General features: G+C 40.1%; 1 protein-coding gene across 4 annotated transcripts in view; it reads left to right on the top strand.

Annotated features, from left to right (window-relative positions):
* The window catches only part of OSBPL3 (oxysterol binding protein like 3), a 102,836-nt gene that overhangs the window by 66,392 nt on the left and 14,043 nt on the right, over nt 1-22,401 (top strand). For 3 of the 4 annotated variants that reach the window (XM_032237671.1, XM_032237672.1, XM_032237673.1), the window contains 6 exons: nt 1,786-1,942; nt 2,574-2,704; nt 14,437-14,544; nt 20,101-20,235; nt 20,717-20,810; nt 22,118-22,368. In XM_032237671.1, the coding sequence (XP_032093562.1) occupies nt 1,786-1,942; nt 2,574-2,704; nt 14,437-14,544; nt 20,101-20,235; nt 20,717-20,810; nt 22,118-22,368 (876 nt within the window). The remainder of the gene's footprint in view (nt 1-1,785; nt 1,943-2,573; nt 2,705-14,436; nt 14,545-20,100; nt 20,236-20,716; nt 20,811-22,117; nt 22,369-22,401) is intronic. The other variant, XM_032237674.1, reaches the window with a different exon arrangement.

Here is a 22,401-nt window from a genome sequence, read left to right as displayed (position 1 = left end):
GTTTTCCAACTCTCAGGCTGGGGGTTGAAATTGTACGCCCCTCAGACAGGGTTCGCAATTTGGGAGTCCTCTTGGATCCACAGCTGACTTTAGAACACCATTTGTTGGCTGTGACCAGGGGGACATTTGCCCAGGTTCACCTGGTGCACCAATTGCGTCCCTATCTGAACCAGGAGACTCTCAGAACAGTCACTCATGCCCTTGTGACCTCAAGACTGGACTACTGTAATGCACTCTACATGGGGCAGTCCTTGAAGAGCATTCGGAGACTTCAGCTTGTCCAGAATGCAGCCGCTCAAGCGATTGTGGGTGCACCTCGGTTCACTCACGTTACACCTATCCTCCGCAAGCTGCACTGGCTGCCTATTGGTCTCTGGACGCGCTTCAAGGTGCTAGTCGTTACTTATAAAGCCCTACATGGTATCGGACCTGGGTACTTGAGAGACCGCCTCCTGCCAATTACCTCCCAAAGACCTATCAGATACCACAGACTAGGCCTCCTCCGAATTCCATCCACCGGCCAATGTCAACTGTCGACTACTCGGAGGAGAGCCTTCTCTGTGGCTGCTCCAGCCCTCTGGAACGACCTCCCCATGGAGATTCGGACCCTCACCACCCTTCAGGCTTTCCGCAAAGCCGTCAAGACCTGGCTGTTCCGGCAGGCCTGGGGCTGATGAGTTCCCAGCCCCACTCGAATTGTTGTGACTGTTGTGACTGTTGTGAGTTTTTAAAATCTGTTCTTTGTAATTTGTTTCTCGTCTTGTTTGTTCTTGTATTGTTCCCTTCCCCTTGGTTTGTTAGCCGCCCTGAGTCCCTATGGGAATAGGGCGGCATACAAGTTTAATAAACCTACAACCTACAACCCACATATATATTAAACAAATTGTTTACAGGCACTCTATAAAAAAAAACATGAATATTTTAACATTTGTTCAGTTATACTCTGTTATCTAAACATACATAATTACCATTTTTTAGCATTCTCATGACATTAACATCTTCCTTTTCAAACATTTCTTGGATTTTAACATCTTCAACATATCCTAAAATTTCCATGCATAATTTCTCTTTAAAAAAATAAAGAAAAACTCCTTCCAGTATTTCCTTACTTCATTCTAAATTATATTATATCCCCCAAATTTTATTTTTAATCCCATGCATTCCACTGGGAGGTCCTTTATTAGTTTTATTCACCCATTCCATAGTATATTTTTAATCCTCAAAAAGGCTATGTTTCCTCTTCCACTTCATTTGAACATTTTTACAAGAAATGTTTTTACACTTTCACAAAATTCTGTAATTTTCATAATAAACACTAAACTATTGAAATTGATTTAAAGAAGTATCTTAGGTAGAGATCTAAGTATCACAGTGTTATTTTTAACAGAAAGGGAACATGTGTTTTTTAAATAATCTATTGTGGGAAAAGAAACTGCAGGGCAAAAGAACCAAACAGACAGGTGTAATGGCCATTTTTGGCATTATTTCAGATATAGCAGCAAGATTAATGTTTTGTTTCATTCATGTAGGAGTTTGTATACATCATTTTTGTTTATTGGTTAAGGTGTCATGCTAAAAACTGAGAAACTTTGAATTCTAGTGTCACCTTAGGCACAAAGCTAGCTGGGTGACCTTGGGCCAGCCACTATCTCTCAGCCCTAGAAAGAAGACAATGGCAAATATTGAAATACTGCCAAGAAAACTCCAAACATATCCAGGTAGTCTCTGAAAATTGGCATAACTGAATGGAAACATAGAAATAATTATAATGTATGTTCTTTGCAGGTACCAGCTGTTCTTTCTGCTCCACTAAGGCTGCATGCTTCAAATCCTAATTTATCTACATTAGATTATGGGGATGAAAAAATGTATTCAAATGGTTCTGAGGTGACATCAGAATTTTCTAAATTGCAAGAGGACTTGTGTCACATAGCTCACAAAGGTAATTGGGATTTGTCCCCAATAAAAAGATGGTGAAAACAGTTTGTAGGTTAATGAAAATCAAACTTGGTGAACACTGTATGAATACTGAATGTTGGACTATTATGGAGACCACAAGAGGTATTTTATAAATATTTATCTTCATTATTCCCCCCCCCCCAACAACAGACATTTGTTAAAACCTTTATCTAAATATGTAATAGTAGGTTGCCTTAGGTTTACTTGTACAGAGTCTCCAAGTGGCCTGCTGAATTTCAGCTTTAGCATGGTGATGTAAAGAGTTGCTATGAGAGTAAGCTATTTTAATTAAAACAAAATAGAAAAAAATGTTGAGGAGCTCCAAGGCAAAGAAAAATGGCATTTGTCATCTATTTATTTACAAAATAAACAAAGCAGTAACTTAACTATTGTGCCAATAAAGTTTTTCCCATCTAAATTTATTTGATTGATTTTTCAGGGACTTTTTTTTCCCCAAATGAGACAAGTATTCTTTTATACCCAACTTTTAAGGCATTAATCACAAGATTTGGGTTGGTTTGCTTGCTTAGTGTTCTTTGTCTTCATTGTGATAGTTCTACATTTTGACCTACAAATCATTTCATTTCTGTAATTTTTTTCAACTATTTTTGTAGTGTACTTTACCTTAAAGTCAGCTTTTAGTACGATTTCAACAGAAAAAGAGAAGCTGAAGCAGATGTTTGACCATGATTCACTCGCATCTCCATCTGCTCAGATAATTGGACTGAAGAATGCCTTATCATCTGTAAGTTCCCACATTAATTGGACTTGTGTTTAAAAAATGTGTCTTATCAATTACATTAATTCTTCTTGGTTTGATTTTTGCCTTCATTTAGTTTAACTGAACTGAGCTTTGATATACACTTGTTCATTGGTTTCTATAACAAGCTGCGAATTGTGATCTTGCCAAGAGCTGCCTAAGTGTGGTAGAAGCTTTTGGAGAAGGCACGATGTGTGTCCTTGTGCTGAACACACAGGCATCTATTTCATTTTTTGTGAAGTGGTACACTTAGAGTGAATAGATTCTATCTCCATAATAGTTTTATCTCCAAGTAGTGGGCTGTCATATTTTATCACAGAATTTAGCGAAGTTAATGATAAAAAAAAAATCTTTCCAATGCCCAGGATAATCTGTGCTAGTTAATCTCTCTATTGTTGCTCAAACTATAATCTTGACTCCCAATGGTAGACCAGAGGATTGTGAGACCATCTACCCATTTATCTGTTCTCTTTTATACTGTATACTCTGCTTTTGAATTTATGTAATAAAATATAAATTGATAGAATGAACCGGTTGTATCACTTTACCCGCAATAGGGCAATCTGGCGTTTCCCTTCACCACCATTATTTTCATTCCCTAAGTCTTAAGAAACATCTTGAAAGCAATCCCTGACAGTCTGGCTAAATAAGGTGGAATAAAATCCCACCATTAACTTTGAGTTCATTGATCTTTGAATAAAACCTACTGCGTTACCCTGAAAATAAGACAGGGGCTTATTTTCTTTTGACCCCCAAAATATGGCTTGGGCCTTATTATCAGGGGAGAGATTATTGTTTTGGGGTTGTCGGATGGCTGTTCTCTTGTGAGTGGGCTCCCGAAGAGCCCACTCACAAGAGAATGGTGTGCCTGGCTGATGTTTGTACCCACCTTTTTAACCTCATATTGTTGTATTTTTTGTGTTTAATTAACATACGTGGGGATTGCATGGATGAGTGGCTGTGTATGTATGTGAGGACTGAGAGTACAGCCTGGTGCCTCCTCCACTGAGTGCTATTGCAGAGGTGGTAGGGGGCCAAGACCTACCTCCCGTCCCAGAATGAGTGACAAAAATCACCTGCCGGATGGAGCGGAGGCTGTGGGAGGGGATATGGGGTCTACAGGTGTGGCGGTGGGCCGGAGCATTACGGTCACTATGGGGAGAGGCAGGTACAATGGGAACTTCAGGGCTAGCCATTACCGGGGAAGGAGGGTTCGCTACATCACAGAGATCCCTCCTTCCGGCCCTGCTAGTTCCACTCCAGGGCCAGATGGCGAGAACTGTCAGGGCCCTGGTCTCAGGCTGTTGTTGCTAAATGCCAGGTCTGTGGTTCACAAAGCTCCCCTTGTCCGGGACCTAATTTTAGACGGGGCAGACCTGGTATGTATTACTGAAACCTGGATGGGCCCTGAGGGAGGAGTCCCCCTCACTGAAATGTGCCCAGAAGGATTTCAGGTGCTTCATCAGCCGCGACCCCAGAGAAGGGGTGGGGGAGTGGCTGTCATCGTCCAAAGGTCTTTAATTCCTCGTAGGATCCCTGCTCCGGAGCTTGTCGGGTGTGAGCCTCTGTTGATGAAGTTGGACCTTGGTGGTCAAGTGGGTTTGTTGCTAACGTACCTACCTCCCAACAGCGTTGCAACAGCCCTCCTCTTGCTCCTCGAGTCAGTAGCTGAGTTGGCGGTAGAGTTCCCCAGGCTTATGGTTCTGGGGGATTTCAACCTGCCTACACTTGGTGAACGCTCTGATGGGGTGCAGGAGTTCGTGGCTTCCATGACAGCCATGGACTTGACCCAAGTAATTCGGGGTTCGACTCCTTCAGCGGGTCACACGCTTGACCTCGTATTCCTCTCGGAGCAGTGGAGATGTGATCTAGAGTTGAAGGGCATTAAGACCTTGCCCTTGTCATGGTCTGATCACTTCCTACTGAGGCTTGACTTTCGGAAACCAATCCCCCACTATAGGGAGGGAGAACTGATTAGGTGATTCCGCCCCAGGCGCCTGATGGACCCTATGGGATTTCAGACGGCGCTTGGAAAAAAAGCTGACACTCTCATCCACAATCCGGTGGAGTCCTTAGTCACTGCCTGGAATACAACGGCGGCAGGGGCTCTAAACCGGATTGCGCCTTTGCGACCTCTCCGAGGCAGCGGATCCAGGAGGGCCCCTTGGTTTACCGAGGAACTCCGGGAGATGAAGCGCCAAAAGAGATGCCTAGAGCGCCGCTGGAGGGCCAGTAAATCTGAGTTAGACCGAGCACTGATGAGAGCCTTTATTAGAGCCTATCTCGTGGCAATATGGGCGGCGAAATGTTTGCATTTTGCCACCCTTATTGCATCCGCTGAATCGTGCCCAGCCGCCTTGTTTAGAATAACCCGCTCCCTCTTGAAAGGGAGGGATGCAGATGACCCTTTACAAGGTAGAGCTGAGGAATTTGTTCAGTATTTAACGCATAAAGTCGCTCGGATTCGGACAGAGTTGGACTCCAATTGCACGGTAGGTCTTGAGCATACTTTATGGATTGAGTTTCAACTTGTTTCTCCTGATGAAGTAGACAAGGCCATGGGAGCGGTGAGTGCCTCCACTTGTATACTGGACCCGTGCCCCTCCTGGCTGGTCTCGACCAGCAGGGAGGTGACACGCGGCTGGATCCGGATGATAGTTAACACCTCTCTCTGGGAGGGAATTTTCCCGCCCCTCCTAAAGGACGCAGTGGTGAGACCCCTCCTGAAGAAACCATCTCTGGACCCAGCCATTTTGAGCAACTATCGTCCAATCTCCAACCTGCCCTTTGTTGGGAAGGTTGTTGAGAAAGTGGTGGCCTCTCAACTCCGACGGTCCTTGGATGAAACCGATTATCTGGATCCCTTTCAGTCGGGCTTCAGGCCTGGTTATAGCACTGAAACTGCTTTGGTCGCGCTGATCGGTGATCTCTGGCGAGCCAGGGATAGGGGTCACCCCTCTATCCTTGTGCTCCTTGACCTCTCAGGGGCCTTCGATACCATCGACCATGGTTTCCTTCTGCAACGGTTGCGAGAGGTGGGAGTGGGAGTCACCGTCCTTCGGTGGTTCTCCTCCTACCTCTCGGACAGGTCGCAGTCGGTGTTGGTCGGAGGGCAGAGGTCGACCCCAAGGCCCCTCAATTATGGGGTGCCACAGGGTTCGGTCCTGTCCCCCCTCCTATTTAACATCTACATGAAGCCGCTGGGTGAGATCATACGCCGGCATGGGATTAAGTACCACCAATATGCGGACGATACGCAGTTGTATCTGTCCGCCCCGTGCCAACTCAGCAAAGCAGTAGAAGTGATGTGCCAGTGCCTGGAGGCTGTTAGGGTCAGGATAGGAGTAAACAAGTTGGCACTCAATCCAGACAAGACCGAGTGGCTTCTGATGTTCCCTCCCAAAGATTGGCCAAGTATTCCATCTCTCAAGCTGGGGGGTGAAATTATATGCCCCTCAGAGAGGGTCCGCAATTTGGGTGTCCTCCTGGATCCCCAGCTGACTTTAGAACACCAGTTGTCAGCTGTGACCAGGGGGACCTTTGCCCAGGTTCGCCTGGTGCACCAATTGTGACCCTACCTGGATCGGGGGGCCCTTCACACAGTCACTCACACTCTTGTGACCTCAAGACTGGATTACTGTAACACGCTCTACATGGGGCTGCCCTTGAAGAGTGTTCGAAGACTTCAGTTAGTCCAGAACGCAGCGTGAGCGATTGTGGGTGCACCCAGGTACACCCACGTCACACCTATCCTCTGCGAGCTGCACTGGCTACCCATTAGTCTCCGGACCCGCTTCAAGGTGCTGGTCGTCACCTATAAAGCCCTACATGGCATCGGACCTGGATACCTGAGAGACCGCCTCCTGCCTATTACCTCCCATAGACCGATTAGATCTCACAGGTTAGGTCTCCTCCGGATTCCATCTGCCAGCCAATGTCGGCTGGCGACTCCCCGGGGGAGAGCCTTCTCTGTTGCAGCTCCAGCCCTTTGGAACGACCTCCCCATGGAGATCCGGACCCTTACTACCCTCCCGGCCTTCCGCAAAGCCACCAAGTCCTGGCTGTTCCAGCAGGCCGGGGGGCTTGTAAAATATCCAGCCCCACGGTAACTGTGAATGTTGTGTATTTTAAAGTGTTGTTTTGTTTATTTATCCCCTTCCCTTGTTTATTGTGAGCCGCCCGGAGTCCTTCGGGAGTGGGCGGCATACAAAACCAATAAACTCAAACTCAAACTGTTCTGCTCCGCGCTCACGCCTCTCCCAGGCTCACCATGCCCTATCCCGACAGAGTCTTCTAGCAGCCAGCCCACAACCATGGAGCACACTTCCAGAGCGGCCACTGCCAGAAGACACAGCAGCCAATCTCCAGGGTTTGGAAGCCAGAGAAGAAGCCATGCTGGGATGGTGGTGCCCTGGCCTTGCAAGGAGAGCTGGGCCAGGGTATGGTGAGGGTGGGAGGCTGCTGAGCGGGGACCGGAACAAGTGCTCACGCAACCCCCCTCTCCAGCCATGCAGAGCGCCATTCACTAACCTGGGGTATTCCAAAGGCATCAAGTTGGTGGGGTGGGAAGCAGGCACTCACACGGCTTGGTGCCTTTGGGATAGCTCTCGGTCAGTGAATGGCACTGTGCCCGGCTGGTAAGGGGGTTTGAAGGCGGCTGCTCGTGAGCGTGGTCATCTCATGGCTGCTTTGTTGCATTGCTGCAACAGCGCAACACAGCCGTTCACCCCTGAAGCTGAGTCCAGCTCTTTGGGAGCCCGCCCGCAAGAGAGCAGCTGCCCAGCAACCCCCTCTTTAGCTGGGCACAGCGCCACTCACCAACCTAGTGGTATCCTGAACGTGCCAAGCAATATGAGTGCCTGTTCCGCTCCACACTCACGCCCCTCCCACCCTCACCATGCCCTGTCCTGGCAGAGTCTTCCAACAGCCAGCTCACAACCATAGAGCACACTTCCAGAGCGGCCACTGCTGGAAGACTCGGCAGCCAATCTCCAGGGTTTGGAAGCCAGAGAAGAAGCCATGCTGGGATGGTAGTGCTCTGGCCTTGCAAGGAGAGCTGGGCCAGGGTATGGTGAGGATGGGAGGCTGCCGAGTGGGGAGCGGAACAGGGGCTCACGCAACCCCCCCTCTCCAGCCATGTAGAGTGCCATTCACTAACCTAGGGGTATTCCAAAGGCATCAAGTTGGTGTGGTGGGGAACAGGCACTCACACGGCTTGGTGCCTTTGGGATAGCCCTCGGTCAGTGAATGGCACTGTGCCCGGCTGGTAAGGGGGTTTGACGGTGTCTGCTCGTGGGCGTGTTCACCTCATGGTTGCTGTGCTGCGTTGCTGCAACAGCGCAACATAGCCATTCACCCCTGAAGCTGTGTCCAGCTCTTTGGGAGCCCACTCGCAAGAGAGCAGCCACCCGGCAACCTCCTCTTTAGCTGAGCACAGCGCCACTCACCAACCTAGTGGTATCCTGAACGTGCCAAGCAACATGAGTGCCTTTCTCTCCCCGCCCTCCATTTCCGTGGCTTGGCACCTTTGGGATATCACTAGGTCAGTGAGTGGCGCTCTGCCTGGCTGGAGGTGGGTTGTTCAAGGGTTTATTTTTGGGGGAGGGCTTATATTTTTGCCCACCTGAAAAATATGTCATGGCCTTATTTTCAGGCTACGTCATATTTTCAGGGAAACATGGTATGATAAACAAATTTCAAGAGGTCAGCTTGCGGCAGAACCCTTATGTGGTGACTTATCTGAGTCCCAAGCAAGATAAAATTGATTTTGGACAACTTGCTACTTAGATTGTTGATGATTAATGATTGGAACCACCAGCAATCAATTTTGAAAGGGGGGAAATGTATCAGTTGTTCTATTGTAAAGCAAATGGTTCATATTTGAAACTGAAACTGGAAGGAAATTGGGAGATGATGAATTATACAGTCTTCCCCAAATATAGTTCCAAGATTGGAAGCATGGTGCAGAATGGAGTAGTGGAATAAATCATAACACTTGAAGTTGCAGTGCTTCCCACATTCAAAGATACTTTTAAAGGGATAAAGGCTGTTGGTGAAGCTGTTATTTTAGAATGTATACTATATAAGAGTATTATGAAAAATGCTATTTTCCCTCTTCATTTTGAAGAAAGGCTCTATTTTCATCTGTCTGGAATTCCTTATTTTTTCCCATTCTTCCATATCCATAAGCAAAGTCTGCCACATATTATTGTAAGATCAGGTTATGTTAATAATTTTAGAAGATTATTTATGTGTGAAAATAAAAAGCAATATTTAAAGTGCACATCAATAGCTTTGATGCTAAGATGTAAACAACTGTAGAATGTTTGAAGCATATGCACAGAATGTTCTATATATTAATAGTTACAGTATCCTTCCTATTCATTTAGCTCTTAAATATTTTACAGCCTTCAGCTCGTATTTGCTATACACTTTAAAGAACAATAATATTGTATTCTGCCTAAATTAGAGAATAAAAAAATAGGCTGGAGCTAAAATATTCTAATAATTTATTCAGCTCTGGTAGGTGCACTCTTTTCAGTTGCCCTTATTTCCCTTAACTTCTTCCTTGCATCAGAAAACTGATTGTAGAAGGGGTTTTTTTTCCTTATCAGATTGCTTCTTAGACCTAATTTAGTACAGATCAGAAATTAGAAATATAATTTGAAGAAATTTGCTATTCCAGCTTAGGCTCTGGAAGTAGAATTTATATTGTTTCATGATGCATTGCTGTTTTATGGATTTGTAAGGCAGTGGTTCATATACTACAGTACAGTACAGTTAAGTTTTGTTTTTTTGTTTTGCATTGCATTGCAGAATGCACAATAGTTTTATTAGTTGGTAATGCAAATCACCAAACAATTGCCCAAAGTTTGGCAGGCATTTTGATATATTAAAGTTAAGCAGCTCAGGATATCCTAAAGAATTAGCTAAGAAACTGTAGATAGGAATAACCCTGCTAATTCTTTCTGGGAATCAAATGTAGCTCATACATGGTTATGAAATGTGGACATTTTTCCTAGCTTGGACAGAAACAAAGGAGGCACAATATCTAGTTATAACGCAAGTATGGATTGACCAAAAATGTTTTTAAGTTTCTGAAGAAAAAGAAAATATAATAAAAATAATTTATATTATAAAGTAGAGCATAAAGTAGAGATGTGCCTAATTTTCACAAAAGTTAGGAAATGAGGTACATGGATTTCTTTTCGGAATTCACTCCATTTCGTCCTATAATTTCATGTCGCATTTTTAAAGTGTCTATCAAGGTACATTATGACATTTTAATAATATTATTTATATGATTGAAGTTTAGTTAAAAGGGGTAAAACATGGTACATATCGATCCAAGCTAATGAAATAGTACAAGCCACATGTAGTCCATTGGTGCAGTTTCATTGTTCTAATAGATAAAGGAAGAATAAATATTCAAAATAAAAAAATGAAAATACTCTTATTTCAAACCTTATAGAAACTGGCATTTGGAACTAAACAAATTCATATTTTGTTGTTTAATAAATATCTGTGAGTGTGCGCGCGTGTGTGCATCAGTGTCAAGCAACAAACCAGGTTGTAAATGTCTCGTGCTTATAAATCATGTCATTTTAAATATTGATACATCTGGATACTGGATTTATAGCTATACAATATGGCACTTAAGATAGCTAGTCCTTATTTTCTTTAACATCCACTCAAATCCTAAAGGTATAACATGCTTTCAGTCCATTCAGTTAATGAATAAACTGATTCTCCATGTGTCTATGGAGATTCTCAGTCAACCAGGTTATGGTTGTCCCAAAGGTGCTTTTTCAAGAGGCAAAACCAGAAAGTCCAGTTGCCTCTTGAAAAAACACCTTTGAGATGCTTTTCCATATATTATAGGCATATAAACACCAGTAAGATTAAAATAATATAAGGAATTTCCATGATAATTTGTTCAGATACATTTTCAAAGTGAGAAGGAAATAAGAGGGTTGCCACTTCCTCAGATCTCAAAGCATCATTGAAATAGCCAAGTCTCAACGGTTTTGTTAATGGCCAGGAGAGTAGGAATATGTCTGCTGTCAGGGGAATGTTATTTGAGAAAAGGAGATAGCATTGGAGAAGGCTGGACTAAGATTCCCCCAAATTAAAATATGTGAGGGATAGAATAAGAGTAGGGGCTCTCCTGCAGCTCTTAATTGATGGACAAAAGTTGCTGGAGTAGGCAGTCTATAGATACCCAGGTATCTACAGGAATCATGAAGACTTTCAAAAGTGATATCCACAGTAACACTTCGAATTGCACCCAGAAATATACTGTTTACCAGTTCAGAGATATCACATGGGCAAATCAACTGGAGCCAAAACTGCTTGAGCTGCTACATTAATCACTAGCTGAAATTTCCAAATTGTACTTAAAAATTGGAACTATATATGGTGTATTACAATAATCCAAAATGGGGGAAAGCGGGCACTAAGGTATGAATAATAGTGCACAAAACCTCCCAACCCAGAAAAGTGTATAATTGGCAAATAAAATGGAGTTGTACAACAATTCTCCCTGACACAATTGCTACCTGCTCTTTTAGAAGTACTGACAGTCTAAGTGGGCCCTAGATAACACATCAAATTTGCATAGGGAAACACCATTCCATTATAGAGTGAAAAATTGAATAACACTGAAGTCAGAGAAGCTTCACACTCAAAGTTGCAGTCTTTGTTTATTGAGATTGAGAGTCTTCTTCCCTATCAACATTCAGCTTCTGGGCATCAACACAGATTCTCATCCACTTTTGATGTTCAACCTAGAGTTGATACATGCCACTATGCCAACAGGTGATCTCCCATGTGCTTTATATAGATGTCACATAGGACAGGTGAAAATCTCAACATTTGAGACATACCAAACTGAGCATCCTAATTCTTGACATTTTGCACCTCATAACCATCAGTTGGAACTGCTCACTCATGATCTCATACTGTGCCCTGACTGGAAAGGGTACAGATCATTTGTTTCCTCCAGAGCCTTTTTCAAGGTACAGCTACAGAGTATAAGTAATTTGCTTTCTCTGCAGCACCCACTTTCTTAATGACTCCCGCCCTCCAAAAAAAAAAAAAAAACAGTTGGAAACCAGTCAGTACTTAGCTAAATTTGCCAGGTTGAGCAATGACTTTTTCAGAAAGGGGGGCACTCTCTTTCCTGGAGGATTTCACTAATCAATAAGAAAATGAATCCAGGCTACACATGCAAAGTTGATATCATGGAGAACTTGGTCCATTTTCTCAGGATCCGTAGCTCTGAACTGTCCCAGATAACTTTCAGAGAAATAGCTTGTTACCTCTCTAGAACTGTTATGCTCGTATCAAAGGCTGAATGAATTTGAATGATTTTATCTTCCACACAACTCACAAATTCTTCACATTTTTTAAATAAATGTTGTTCCAGCCTAGCCTTCTCTAATACTAATAATTCTGAGGTGAATAGATCTCTCTGAATATAAAGTAGATTTCTAAGTTCCAACCTGGTATTCAAAGGTTGCTCCTGATTTTAGTTGGTTTTTTTTGGGGGGGGGTGGGGGGGGGTAATAAGTATGTGTTATAAATTCATTCATAATTTATCTGATATCCTTTTAAAATTTCCAAGTCGGAGGCTACCACTTCCTCATATGAAAATAAATTTATTAGTTTAACAAAGTAATATATGAAATTTACTTTTCCCACTATTCGGCATTATTAATAGGCTGTGTTTTATATAATTATGATTGATGGAGAAAACGTGACCCTCAAATAGAGTGGATATATTTGGATATTGGCAATGGAAATACTTTCAGAGTACCTACATCAATTTAGGTCCTTTATTTATTTATATATTATCCGCTGTCAGGATTAAATTTGAAACTCCAAGGTGGCGCAGTGGTTAAATGCAGCACTGCAGGCTACTTCAGCTGACTGCAGTTCGGCTGTTCAAATCTCACCGGCTCAGGGTTGACCCAGCCTTCCATCCTTCCGAGGTGGGTAAAATGAGGACCCGGATTGTTGTTGGGGGCAATATGCTGACTCTGTAAACCGCTTAGAGAGGGCTGAAAGCCCTATGAAATGGTCTATAAGTCTAACTGCTATTGCTATTGCTATTGTATTTTCTTCATTTTCTTATTTAATAGTTATATCAATTTATACAGTAGTAATTCTGGCTGGCAAATAAGTTTTAAATAAAAAAAACAGAAACAAATGATAGACAACAATATATCTATCCATTTACCTACCTATAATGCTACATTTGATATATGCATTGACAGTGACATTCTGAATAATTAAAACTTTCCAAAACTGTATTCATGGTACTTGCTATTTAATGCATTGAAGCTTATTCCCAGATAAATGGATATAACATTGCAGCATCATTTCTTTTGACATGAAAGATAATTAACAAATTCCCAAGTAGTTACTCATAGTTGTCTTAAAAATTGTGTTCTGCTTGAAGAAATCATGCAACACCCACTTGGTGAGGAGTCTTGTTTGATCTTGTCCTGGTTAGTCATATAAAGATTAATGTGAGTTATTTCCAAATGGGTGTGCATTTCCTGTCTTTTGCTTATGTTGTAGTTAAGTGGGTTATGCACCACACTGCTGCTACTATTGCACAGAAGCAAGTTTGGTTTGCATGTGCTGAACCTTCTTTCTTGAATCAACTAGTGGTTTCCATAATCTTTGCCTAATAGAAGAGAAAAGTCATCTTGTGGTGGCATTTTCATCTAGCAGTGATTATTTTCTAACATAAGTCAAAGTCAGAAGAATGTTTGCTGTCTTTGGAGGGAAGAGAAATGGATATTCACACCTAGATGGCAGTATTCATTAAATGGAATGGGGAGGCATTTGGAAGATAATTAGCACATATACTTCCTAACTTATTAGTCATACTTTTTCTAAAAATTACATTTTCAGAATATAGCACAAAATAATAATAATCCAAGGATCTGTCAGGAATGTAAGAAGCCTGCCATATACTTTAAAAAAAATGGAAGAATCAGTTATCCATAAATCCTGAATAATCTTATTTAAAACCATATTTGCTTTCATCTACCACCTATGTTTTCTTGAAAACCCTTAACTTTCAAGTGCATGTGTAATGTAATGTAATGTATAATGTCAGTTGTATGTTTTTCATTACAATCAGATTTAGAAAACAAGGATGGTAGAACCTCAGAACCTTTTCCTTCATCTATTCATTAAAAAGTAACTCATCTCTGACTTCTGACTATATATATTTTTAAAAAACGTTTATATTAATACTTTGATTAATTTGGTATCATGTTAGAGAAATATTAAGCCTTTCATCACTAGATGCTGTGGTCCTGTACTAAATCATTATTTCCCAATAAGCTGGCAGTGTAATACGCTACAGATTTAATACCATCTTCACTTACCTTCTCAAGTGACAGCAGTTCCTACTACTTGAAAATTTGCTATCTTGGAGACTCTATAGCACAAGTTCATCCCAGAGTTAACCCCATCTTTGCTTTCTGAGCTGTTGGTTTGTAAAAGTTGCTTTTCAGTTGCTATACAGCTCTTACCATTTAAATATTACCCTTTCATCTAGAGGGGAAAAATGAAAAATTATTTGGCCTCAAATACTCTTAGCATTCCATTTTCTCTCTTTGTTTTTTAAAACCAGAGAGACAATTATATGTAATTAGCTGAGATACTATGTACTTTATTTTTTCTCTTAAATGTTCCAGGCCATAGCACAAAACACAGATCTTAAAGAACGGTTATGCAGAATACATGCCGAATCTATGCTCCTTGATTCAGCTGCTAATGCAAATTCGAACCCAGATTTTGTAAAGGTGGGTAAAGATTTCCTGTCATTTTGCAAAGCTCCTTGTTGCACCTCTCCTCCATTTAGTTGGTCATTGTCTTGCCCTAGTGAAACTTCTCATCACATAGTATGGCCACCCAAACAATGACATCAGCTTTTGCCATTCTTTGTAGTGTTGCTAAAGAGTTTGTATATTCTATGTTTTAGTTTTTTATATATCAAATTATTCTACACAATTTTTGCACTTCAAATAATTGTCAGAAACTAATTTGCCTTTGTAAACATAACCTTTTAACTCAGTTTGGGAGAAAATAACACTGTGGAAAACCCATCAAGATAAGGATTATTGTACACCAGTCCACTCAGATTGATAAAGGGGCTTTTGGCACGTGGGGGGGGGGGGAGGTAAAAAAAAGTTGAACTTCAAAATGTTCTTATCAATTGACTAGTTTCCCTTTTCTTGCTGAATATGTTTCTGCCACTAATAACATTACCTAGAAACAGGATGGAAATTAATACAGATTCATATAGATATAATAAGTCAACCAAACCTTATTTAAGTAGGTGCCCTCCAAATATATTGGGACTAAGCCATAGGTTTGGAAGAACATCATCTTAGGGAAGGCTGAGATAGAATAACTTTGTAACAATGGAGTAAGTGAGATTAAATGACTTTTTAAGACAAACAAAAATGAATTTAATTTGATCATGACAAATAGATAATATAGGTGAGTTCCAGTCATATATTTTGAGAATATGCTGTGATTTGAACTGAACAATTGGAGAGGTTAAATGTTAGTGGATCATAGTTTATATTCCTTTTTTATGAGATATCTCAAGGCATTTGCCACTGTGTGCAATGGAATTTCTCCTACTATTTCATAAAGGCTATTGCTGTAATCAGAAACCAAGGACTTTTTTTGACATTGGTGCCTTTTTAATGCTTATGGTGCTGTACAGAACACTTGCAGTTCATTTGCTGTAAGCTAGGCACACACTTCAGTTTTCCTCATTTATATTATACTGTTTTGTTTCTTTGGACATTCCATTTTGTTTACATTAAAAGATAATCACACGTTTGTGTTTGCTGTTATGTATATTGGGGAATAAACTGCATCCAGAACTCTGTTTTCACCTTGGGTGGTAATTTAGAAGTGGGAAACTTTTGGGGCTTCGTTCTTTTCTTAGGCTAAGGGATCTGCAGGAAACAAGGTAGTCAGTTATAATGTTAGAATGGGCAAGGAAGCAATTTCATTTGTTTGAGGGAATGCTATTGCTTTTAAGCTTTGAAGAGTCTAAGGCAGGGGTGTCAAACTCAAAGCCTGCGGTGGGATCTGGCCTGTAGGGCTACTCTGGAAACAGTGAAGGTCCAGCCTGTGGTGCCTCTGCCAGTGAAGACAGAGCTCAGAAGGGCTCCGTTTTCGCTGGCAGAGGGCTGCAGAAGTCCATCACGACTAAAAACAGAGCTCAGGAGCCCCCCCCCCCATCTCCATTTTCAGTGGCAGAGGTTTACAGGAGGCCATTGTAGCCAAAAATGGAGCATGAAAGCCCATTTTTTCTGGCAAGGTGCTCGAGCCACAGGCACCACCAACATGACTGAGGTCAAGGTGGCCACTCCTACCCTGGCCATGCCCATCTCTGAAACACAAGGTCAGACACAACCCTGGTGCGGATCTCAATTATATCGAGTTTGACACTCCTGATCTAAGGCGTGTTGCTTATCCTGATCAAATTCAGAATGCCAATCCTGCTTTTAAATGGTGGAGCATACACTCTCTCTGCACAAATAGGGTGGCTAGAAATGTTTTCCTTAAGAAAAGGAAATGCACCACTAAAAAGGACAACAGAGGGCACAAATTTGCATATGGTGATTTATATTTGCAAATCCAGACTTAGAAATTATGATTTATTCTTTCTAGTATATCAACATACTGGGAAAAATGATGAATCTGTGAGAGGTGTGCTTACCCACTCAGCTGGGTGGATGCTATTGTTGAGGGCAGTGTCAAGGTTCATACTATTTCCTTCGCATTTTATTTACTTACAAAGTCTACTGTAATTATTCATAAGCGGTTGTGAAATGGGAAAGGCAAGACACGTCCTTTTTTTAAAAGATCTGTGTGAGAGAACAATCTCTGACTATTTCATATCCACATACGCTAATTATCTGTTGTTTTTATTTTAAAAAACTGGGATTGTTAGGTTGGTTCTGTTAACATTTTCCTTTTCATTAAATATCTTAATAAATTATTTAATTCCCCAATCCTCCCTCCCTCCCTCTCTCTCTCTCTCTGTAGACTTTTAGGCCATTCCAATCTACTGACTTCTCAAATACATAATTTAGGATTAAAGGCAGATATTAAAAGTTTAAAATTAAAACCATACAGTACATCTTAATATAATAATCTTACTGATATCTTCTAAGAATTCATAATTACAAATACATAGTCTAATAAGCAATGGAGATAAGTATGGAGTTAATTTCATTTTATGGGTTAATCCAATTTTCCAGTTCCCTGTGAGTGCTGATTTTATCTCTCCTTTTCTGTGAGAGAGAAAAAAAGTAAGAGTTTAGAAATTGCTAAACCCAAACTTTACACTTTGGTAACATCTTTTCTGTTTTGCCATAATTTTGATCCATTTGGATATATTATTGATACTGAATTTACTGAATTAGTGAATTTAATAATAATAATAATAATAATAGTAACTATATTGAAATTATAAAAAGATATTACTTTTGCAAAGTAACAAAGTCATGGAGAGAAGTGTTCCTAATGGATTTCATATAACCAATATCTTCACTGCAACTGATATGTATATTAATCAAATCCTGAATATGAAACAAATTATCAGAAAAAGGAGCATAATTGACAGGCTTCATAGGACACATTAAATTAACTAATTATGCTTTTCTCTTTGATCCAAAAGTCAGCAAAATATATTTTGTCCAACAAATTCCTAAGGAATCTTTAACTGGAAAGATAAGTATCTACAAAAAAAAAAAATCACAGACATTTTCATGACAGGAAAAGGGGCCCACCTGCAAATATTCTTTATTCTCCTCTATTTAGTTTCCTTGAATGTCAGCTGTTTCTGCTGGGGGGATTTGGGCTTGGGGGTAGGTATCAGAAAGCTAAGACCCACAAACTGCATACCTTGCTTTTGTGATCACAGAAGCCTTCAACATCGTGCTCCCAAAATTTGAAACATATCAAATAAAAGCTGCATGTTTATGAAAAAGATAAATTCACTTACGTTTACAAAAAGAACTAGGGTGGGGGAATGTGGTGGCAATTTCATTCCTGTTCCTTTTGGTGACAATCTTTTACTGCACTGAAACCTTGGGTCATTCAGAAAATGTAGAAATTAATAAAGATGTGCTGTTTTACACAAAAAATTAACATTATTTAACTGGACATATGAGGTCACAAATCAAATGAGAAATGTCTTTAGGCTTCTCTGTGTCGATAACTATATTAATTTAAGTATTATGAGAAACTATTTTGTGAGGAAAAATATCAGATAGAAATAAATTAACACCTGCCTCACTATTTTTTCTTGCTGAACCCAAATTCTTCACGATCTTGATCTCAAGGGATAAATATTATAGCAATGGCATTATAAGGCAATATAAAGATTGAGATGAAAGGACAGAAAATAATTGCTCATTATATTCAGCATTTCTATTTGATTGTGTCAGTTTCTTTACTGCCCCTGTCCTTTTATATATATGTTAGCTTCTTACAATGCACTGTACTTCACAATTCTGTTTTGTTTTGCTGTTAATTTGCTTAGATGGGCTTTTTGACTTGCCATCTGACCAGGATTTTGACACCTTTGCCTTAACTTGCAGTGATGTTGATAGGTCATTTGTTCCATTTTCTGTGAAAATATATAACTAGTGTTAGTTCCTTTATAAAGCTTAGAATGATTTCTACAAGCAAGTAAAACACCCATCTATCTTTTCTGACTCAAACAATGGAAGATTCTAGCTTTGCAAATCTGCTCTCTATGCATCATTATCCAGCTCATATCAGCTTTCCCTTTTCCCTTTGGAGTATCGCTTTCAGACTAAATGTTTGTTCACCCTTCCATCCTGGTGGGCAAATCTACATCATTCCTATGCTATATATAGGAAAAAACACCATTGTATTTAAGAAAATAGTATTTTAGTAGAAACATAGTGTCAGCCTCTGTTTTGCTTGCTATCAGCTGCCATAGGAACGGAGTGGGGGCATGGTATTGGGGAACGGAATTATATTGTACTGGAGGAGTCTTGTTCTCACCATCTTCTGCACATGCTGGTGGCTGATGTTTGGACTTAGTCAAAGTCAACCGTTTCACATACCAACTTGATGAGTGTTTGAAGATGCACCCCACATGACACCTTAGGGAGTTGCAGATTGGACACTGGGTTGGGGAATTGGGGGTAGGGTGCTGGGTAAATGTTATGTATATGTTCCCGCCTTTCTGACTCAGATCTTTCTTTCCTTTTAGCTGCATTCATTTCATATCTAGTAAAAGTACTTTATCTCTAGTAAAACGGAGTTGAGGTTTTTCCTTCTTGGATATTAAAGGAAGCATATCTGACACATAGGGAGCTTCTGCAATTACATACATGCTTAGCTGACTGTGTCAGCTTCACAGTGATCTCTATATTAAAATCAGCATGTTTACTGAAGGACTGTGTAATCTGTAACTAACTAGTATCATTTCGTGGACGGGGTGGGGGGATGCTTAGTTAAGGAGCTCTTGACTTCCACCCTGAAGTTCAGCTTTAACTGCCACTAGAAGTTGAGGTATTTAAGAAAAATGTTACACATATAAAATTCTTATGGTTCCATGTTTTCCTTCCTAAAGTAATTTGTGTAGGCATCCTTCAAAAAGCCTGATCAAGCAGGCTTTATACAGGTAGTCCTTGACTTAACAACCATTTGTTTAATGAACTTTCAAAGTTGAAACAACATTTTAAAAAAGTGAATTACGACCATTTTTCAGTTTTATAGCACTTACAACATCCTCATGGTCATGAGATTAAAATTCAGATGTATGGCAGCTGGTTCATATTTATAACATTACAGTGTCCTGGGATCATGTGATCACTTTTTGCAACTTTCTGACAAGTAAAGTCAATGGGAAAGCCAGATTCACTTAACAATTGTGCTACTAACAGTTCAGTGATTCACTTAACAAGTGTGGCCAGAAATGGGACAAAACTCACTTAACAACTAACTGTCTTGTTTAGGAGCAAAAAAATTTGAACTCATTTGTGGTCCCAAGTCAAGGGCTACCTGCATAGCCACATGTACTTAAAGAATATATGTTCTCTGCTGTAGTGCCTGACCTCTGGGACAGTATATCCCAGAAGGCCCAATATGTTGTTCCAAATAGTATAGAAAGCCAGGCTGTGGGCAGACTGTGATATGAACTCTTGTAAAACTTTGTATTCTGTTTGATATGGTTTTCTGTTTCTCTTTTTCATCTGTGTAAAGAGCCCAGAATCAGTTGTAGTCAGACATTCTTTTAAATGTATTTTAATAATAAATAAACTATTGATCATGACTGTTTTTATTTTTTGCAGGAAAGTTCTGAACATCAAAATAGGAGTTTGGTTCACCAAATATCCAATGAAAGCAGACTATCAATAACAGATTCACTCACTGAATTTTTTGATGCACAGGAAGTTCTACTGTCTGCCAGTTCTTCAGAAAATGAGGTCTGGAAAGTATTTCAGAAACATTGGATTGGTTTCAAAATCATGTAACCTTTATTATCTTAACAATCTCAGTGGCAACATTATGCACATTACTTCAGCACACAAAACTTACTTACTGATACTTTCTAAAGTATTTTAAGAGAATAGGGGGGTGAAGGAATGAATACAAGATGTACTGCTTATGTGAAGATATTCCTATGCTTTTCTTAGGAAGAAATATTTAATTAACTCAAATTTATTTCCATTTGGCACTGACTATGTAGCAAGGTTTTCCATAATGTGGAAATTATATTCAAGCTTACTTTAGTCTTGTCCTTTCCAGAGGCTAACAGTTGCTTATAGAGGAATTTTATTGTTGCAATATCCATTTCAATCTTGATTGATGTATTTTTATTTCCTTTGCATAAATGTAGCAGTATGTGAAAAGAGATTTTTTTTCTGATTCATTATCAGAAGAAAAGAATGTTTCCTTCCTCCCCAGGTATCTGATGATGATTCATATGCCAGTGATATAAGTGATAATATTTCCGAAGACAACCTAAGTAACGACATAGAGAATGAAAGGCAAACACTTGGTAGGCGTCTTTATTTATTTCTGGTCTCTAATTTTTTAATTTTGAACTACCAATAATTAATAACCTAGAAATATGCAGATTAAATTCAGGATTCCATTTTAAACAATTGCTTTCTGCAGTTCTGATACTATGTGCAGTCATATCCAAAGAAGAAATAACTCACATTTTAACGTGTAGCTTTCCGTTTTTCTCTTTCACCTCTGATGATGTCTTTCTCTCTTACACACCCTTCTCCTATGTTGCATCTTGTATAATGCCTGACTTGGGAGAGGCCTGTGCAGTTTTACCAATCCAAGTCATTCTCAACATCTTGCAGTGTGTAAATAACCAAGTTGTGGCAAAATATTTTAAAAAGGGATTTTACTGAGCCTATTCTCTCAAATGATGTCCAACTGCATAGGAAAGGCGTGATACTAAAGTTTATGTGCAGTAGCCTCCACCCACCACTTTTGCTATCTACAATCCTTTTCCTTCTAGCAAAGATCTCTGCCTACTGGGGTGCTCTTATTTTTTTTATGAAATGTAGAAATAAGGAAATGCTCCAAAATGATATATAAAAAAAAACGAGCCTTAAAATGAGCAAGCTTTACTTAGTATCTTTGAAAATCCTCATTCTATAGGAATCCTCATTCTGTAAGAATGGCAAGTGGTGATATTCTACTTTATTATTAATGACCCATGTTTTGTGATTTCAGTCTGGGAATCTGAAATCTAATTAAAACAAAATGTGTTAAGTTATATAAAATGCAGATTTGGCAAATTTTAGCAAGCATAATTATAATGATAGAGGTAAAGTTTATCTTGCTTTTTTATACTTCTTTCTCTTTAAACTCACTCTAGCATTGTCAATATGGAGGGAATAGAAAAAGTTCATTTATGTAAATAAGATCTTTTTAAACAAATAGTTGTAAAATGAGTGGGAGGGGTATGCATGGATGGGATCGTTACATATATAGATAGCTATGTGAATGAGTAAGCTAATTTTTATATGTATTAGAAATGTAGTTTTGGTTTTGCTCACCAATTGCATGAACCCGGAAGAGAATGAAAGTGACTGACTGAAACGGATTCTATCTCTGAATGAAATAGTTGATTTTGGAAGCCAGGAAGTCCAGAGTTATTACATTTTAGGTTGTCCTTAATCAAAACTCTATGATTCAGCACAATTTGCTTCTCAAAGCTATATTTAACTATCTTCTATTCTGAGAAGTTTGGAACCGATATAATATGTAAAAACAATGTTAACCAAACAGTGAATTCCAAAAAATGTTAAATTGCCAAACTTATACCTAACATCTGTTTTCAAGATTGTGCCCCAGACGGTATTGTGGAATGCTATACAAGGCGGAGGACACGTCTACCAGCCCCATGCCCCAATACAAGTAATATCAGCCTCTGGAACATTCTACGGAATAATATAGGAAAAGATCTCTCCAAGGTGTCAATGCCTGTTGGGCTGAATGAACCTTTGAACACTTTGCAGAAGCTTTGTGAGGAACTGGAATATAGTGAATTGCTAGATAAGGCAGCATTCACACCTAATCCTTTTGAAAGGATGGTAAGGAGAAATATGCTATACTGAAAATGAGAA

The sequence above is a fragment of the Thamnophis elegans genome, chromosome Z (genome assembly GCF_009769535.1).
Source record: "Thamnophis elegans isolate rThaEle1 chromosome Z, rThaEle1.pri, whole genome shotgun sequence".
In the NCBI taxonomy this organism is placed as follows: Eukaryota; Metazoa; Chordata; class Lepidosauria; order Squamata; family Colubridae; genus Thamnophis; species Thamnophis elegans.
This window is presented reverse-complemented; position numbering and strand designations above follow the sequence as displayed.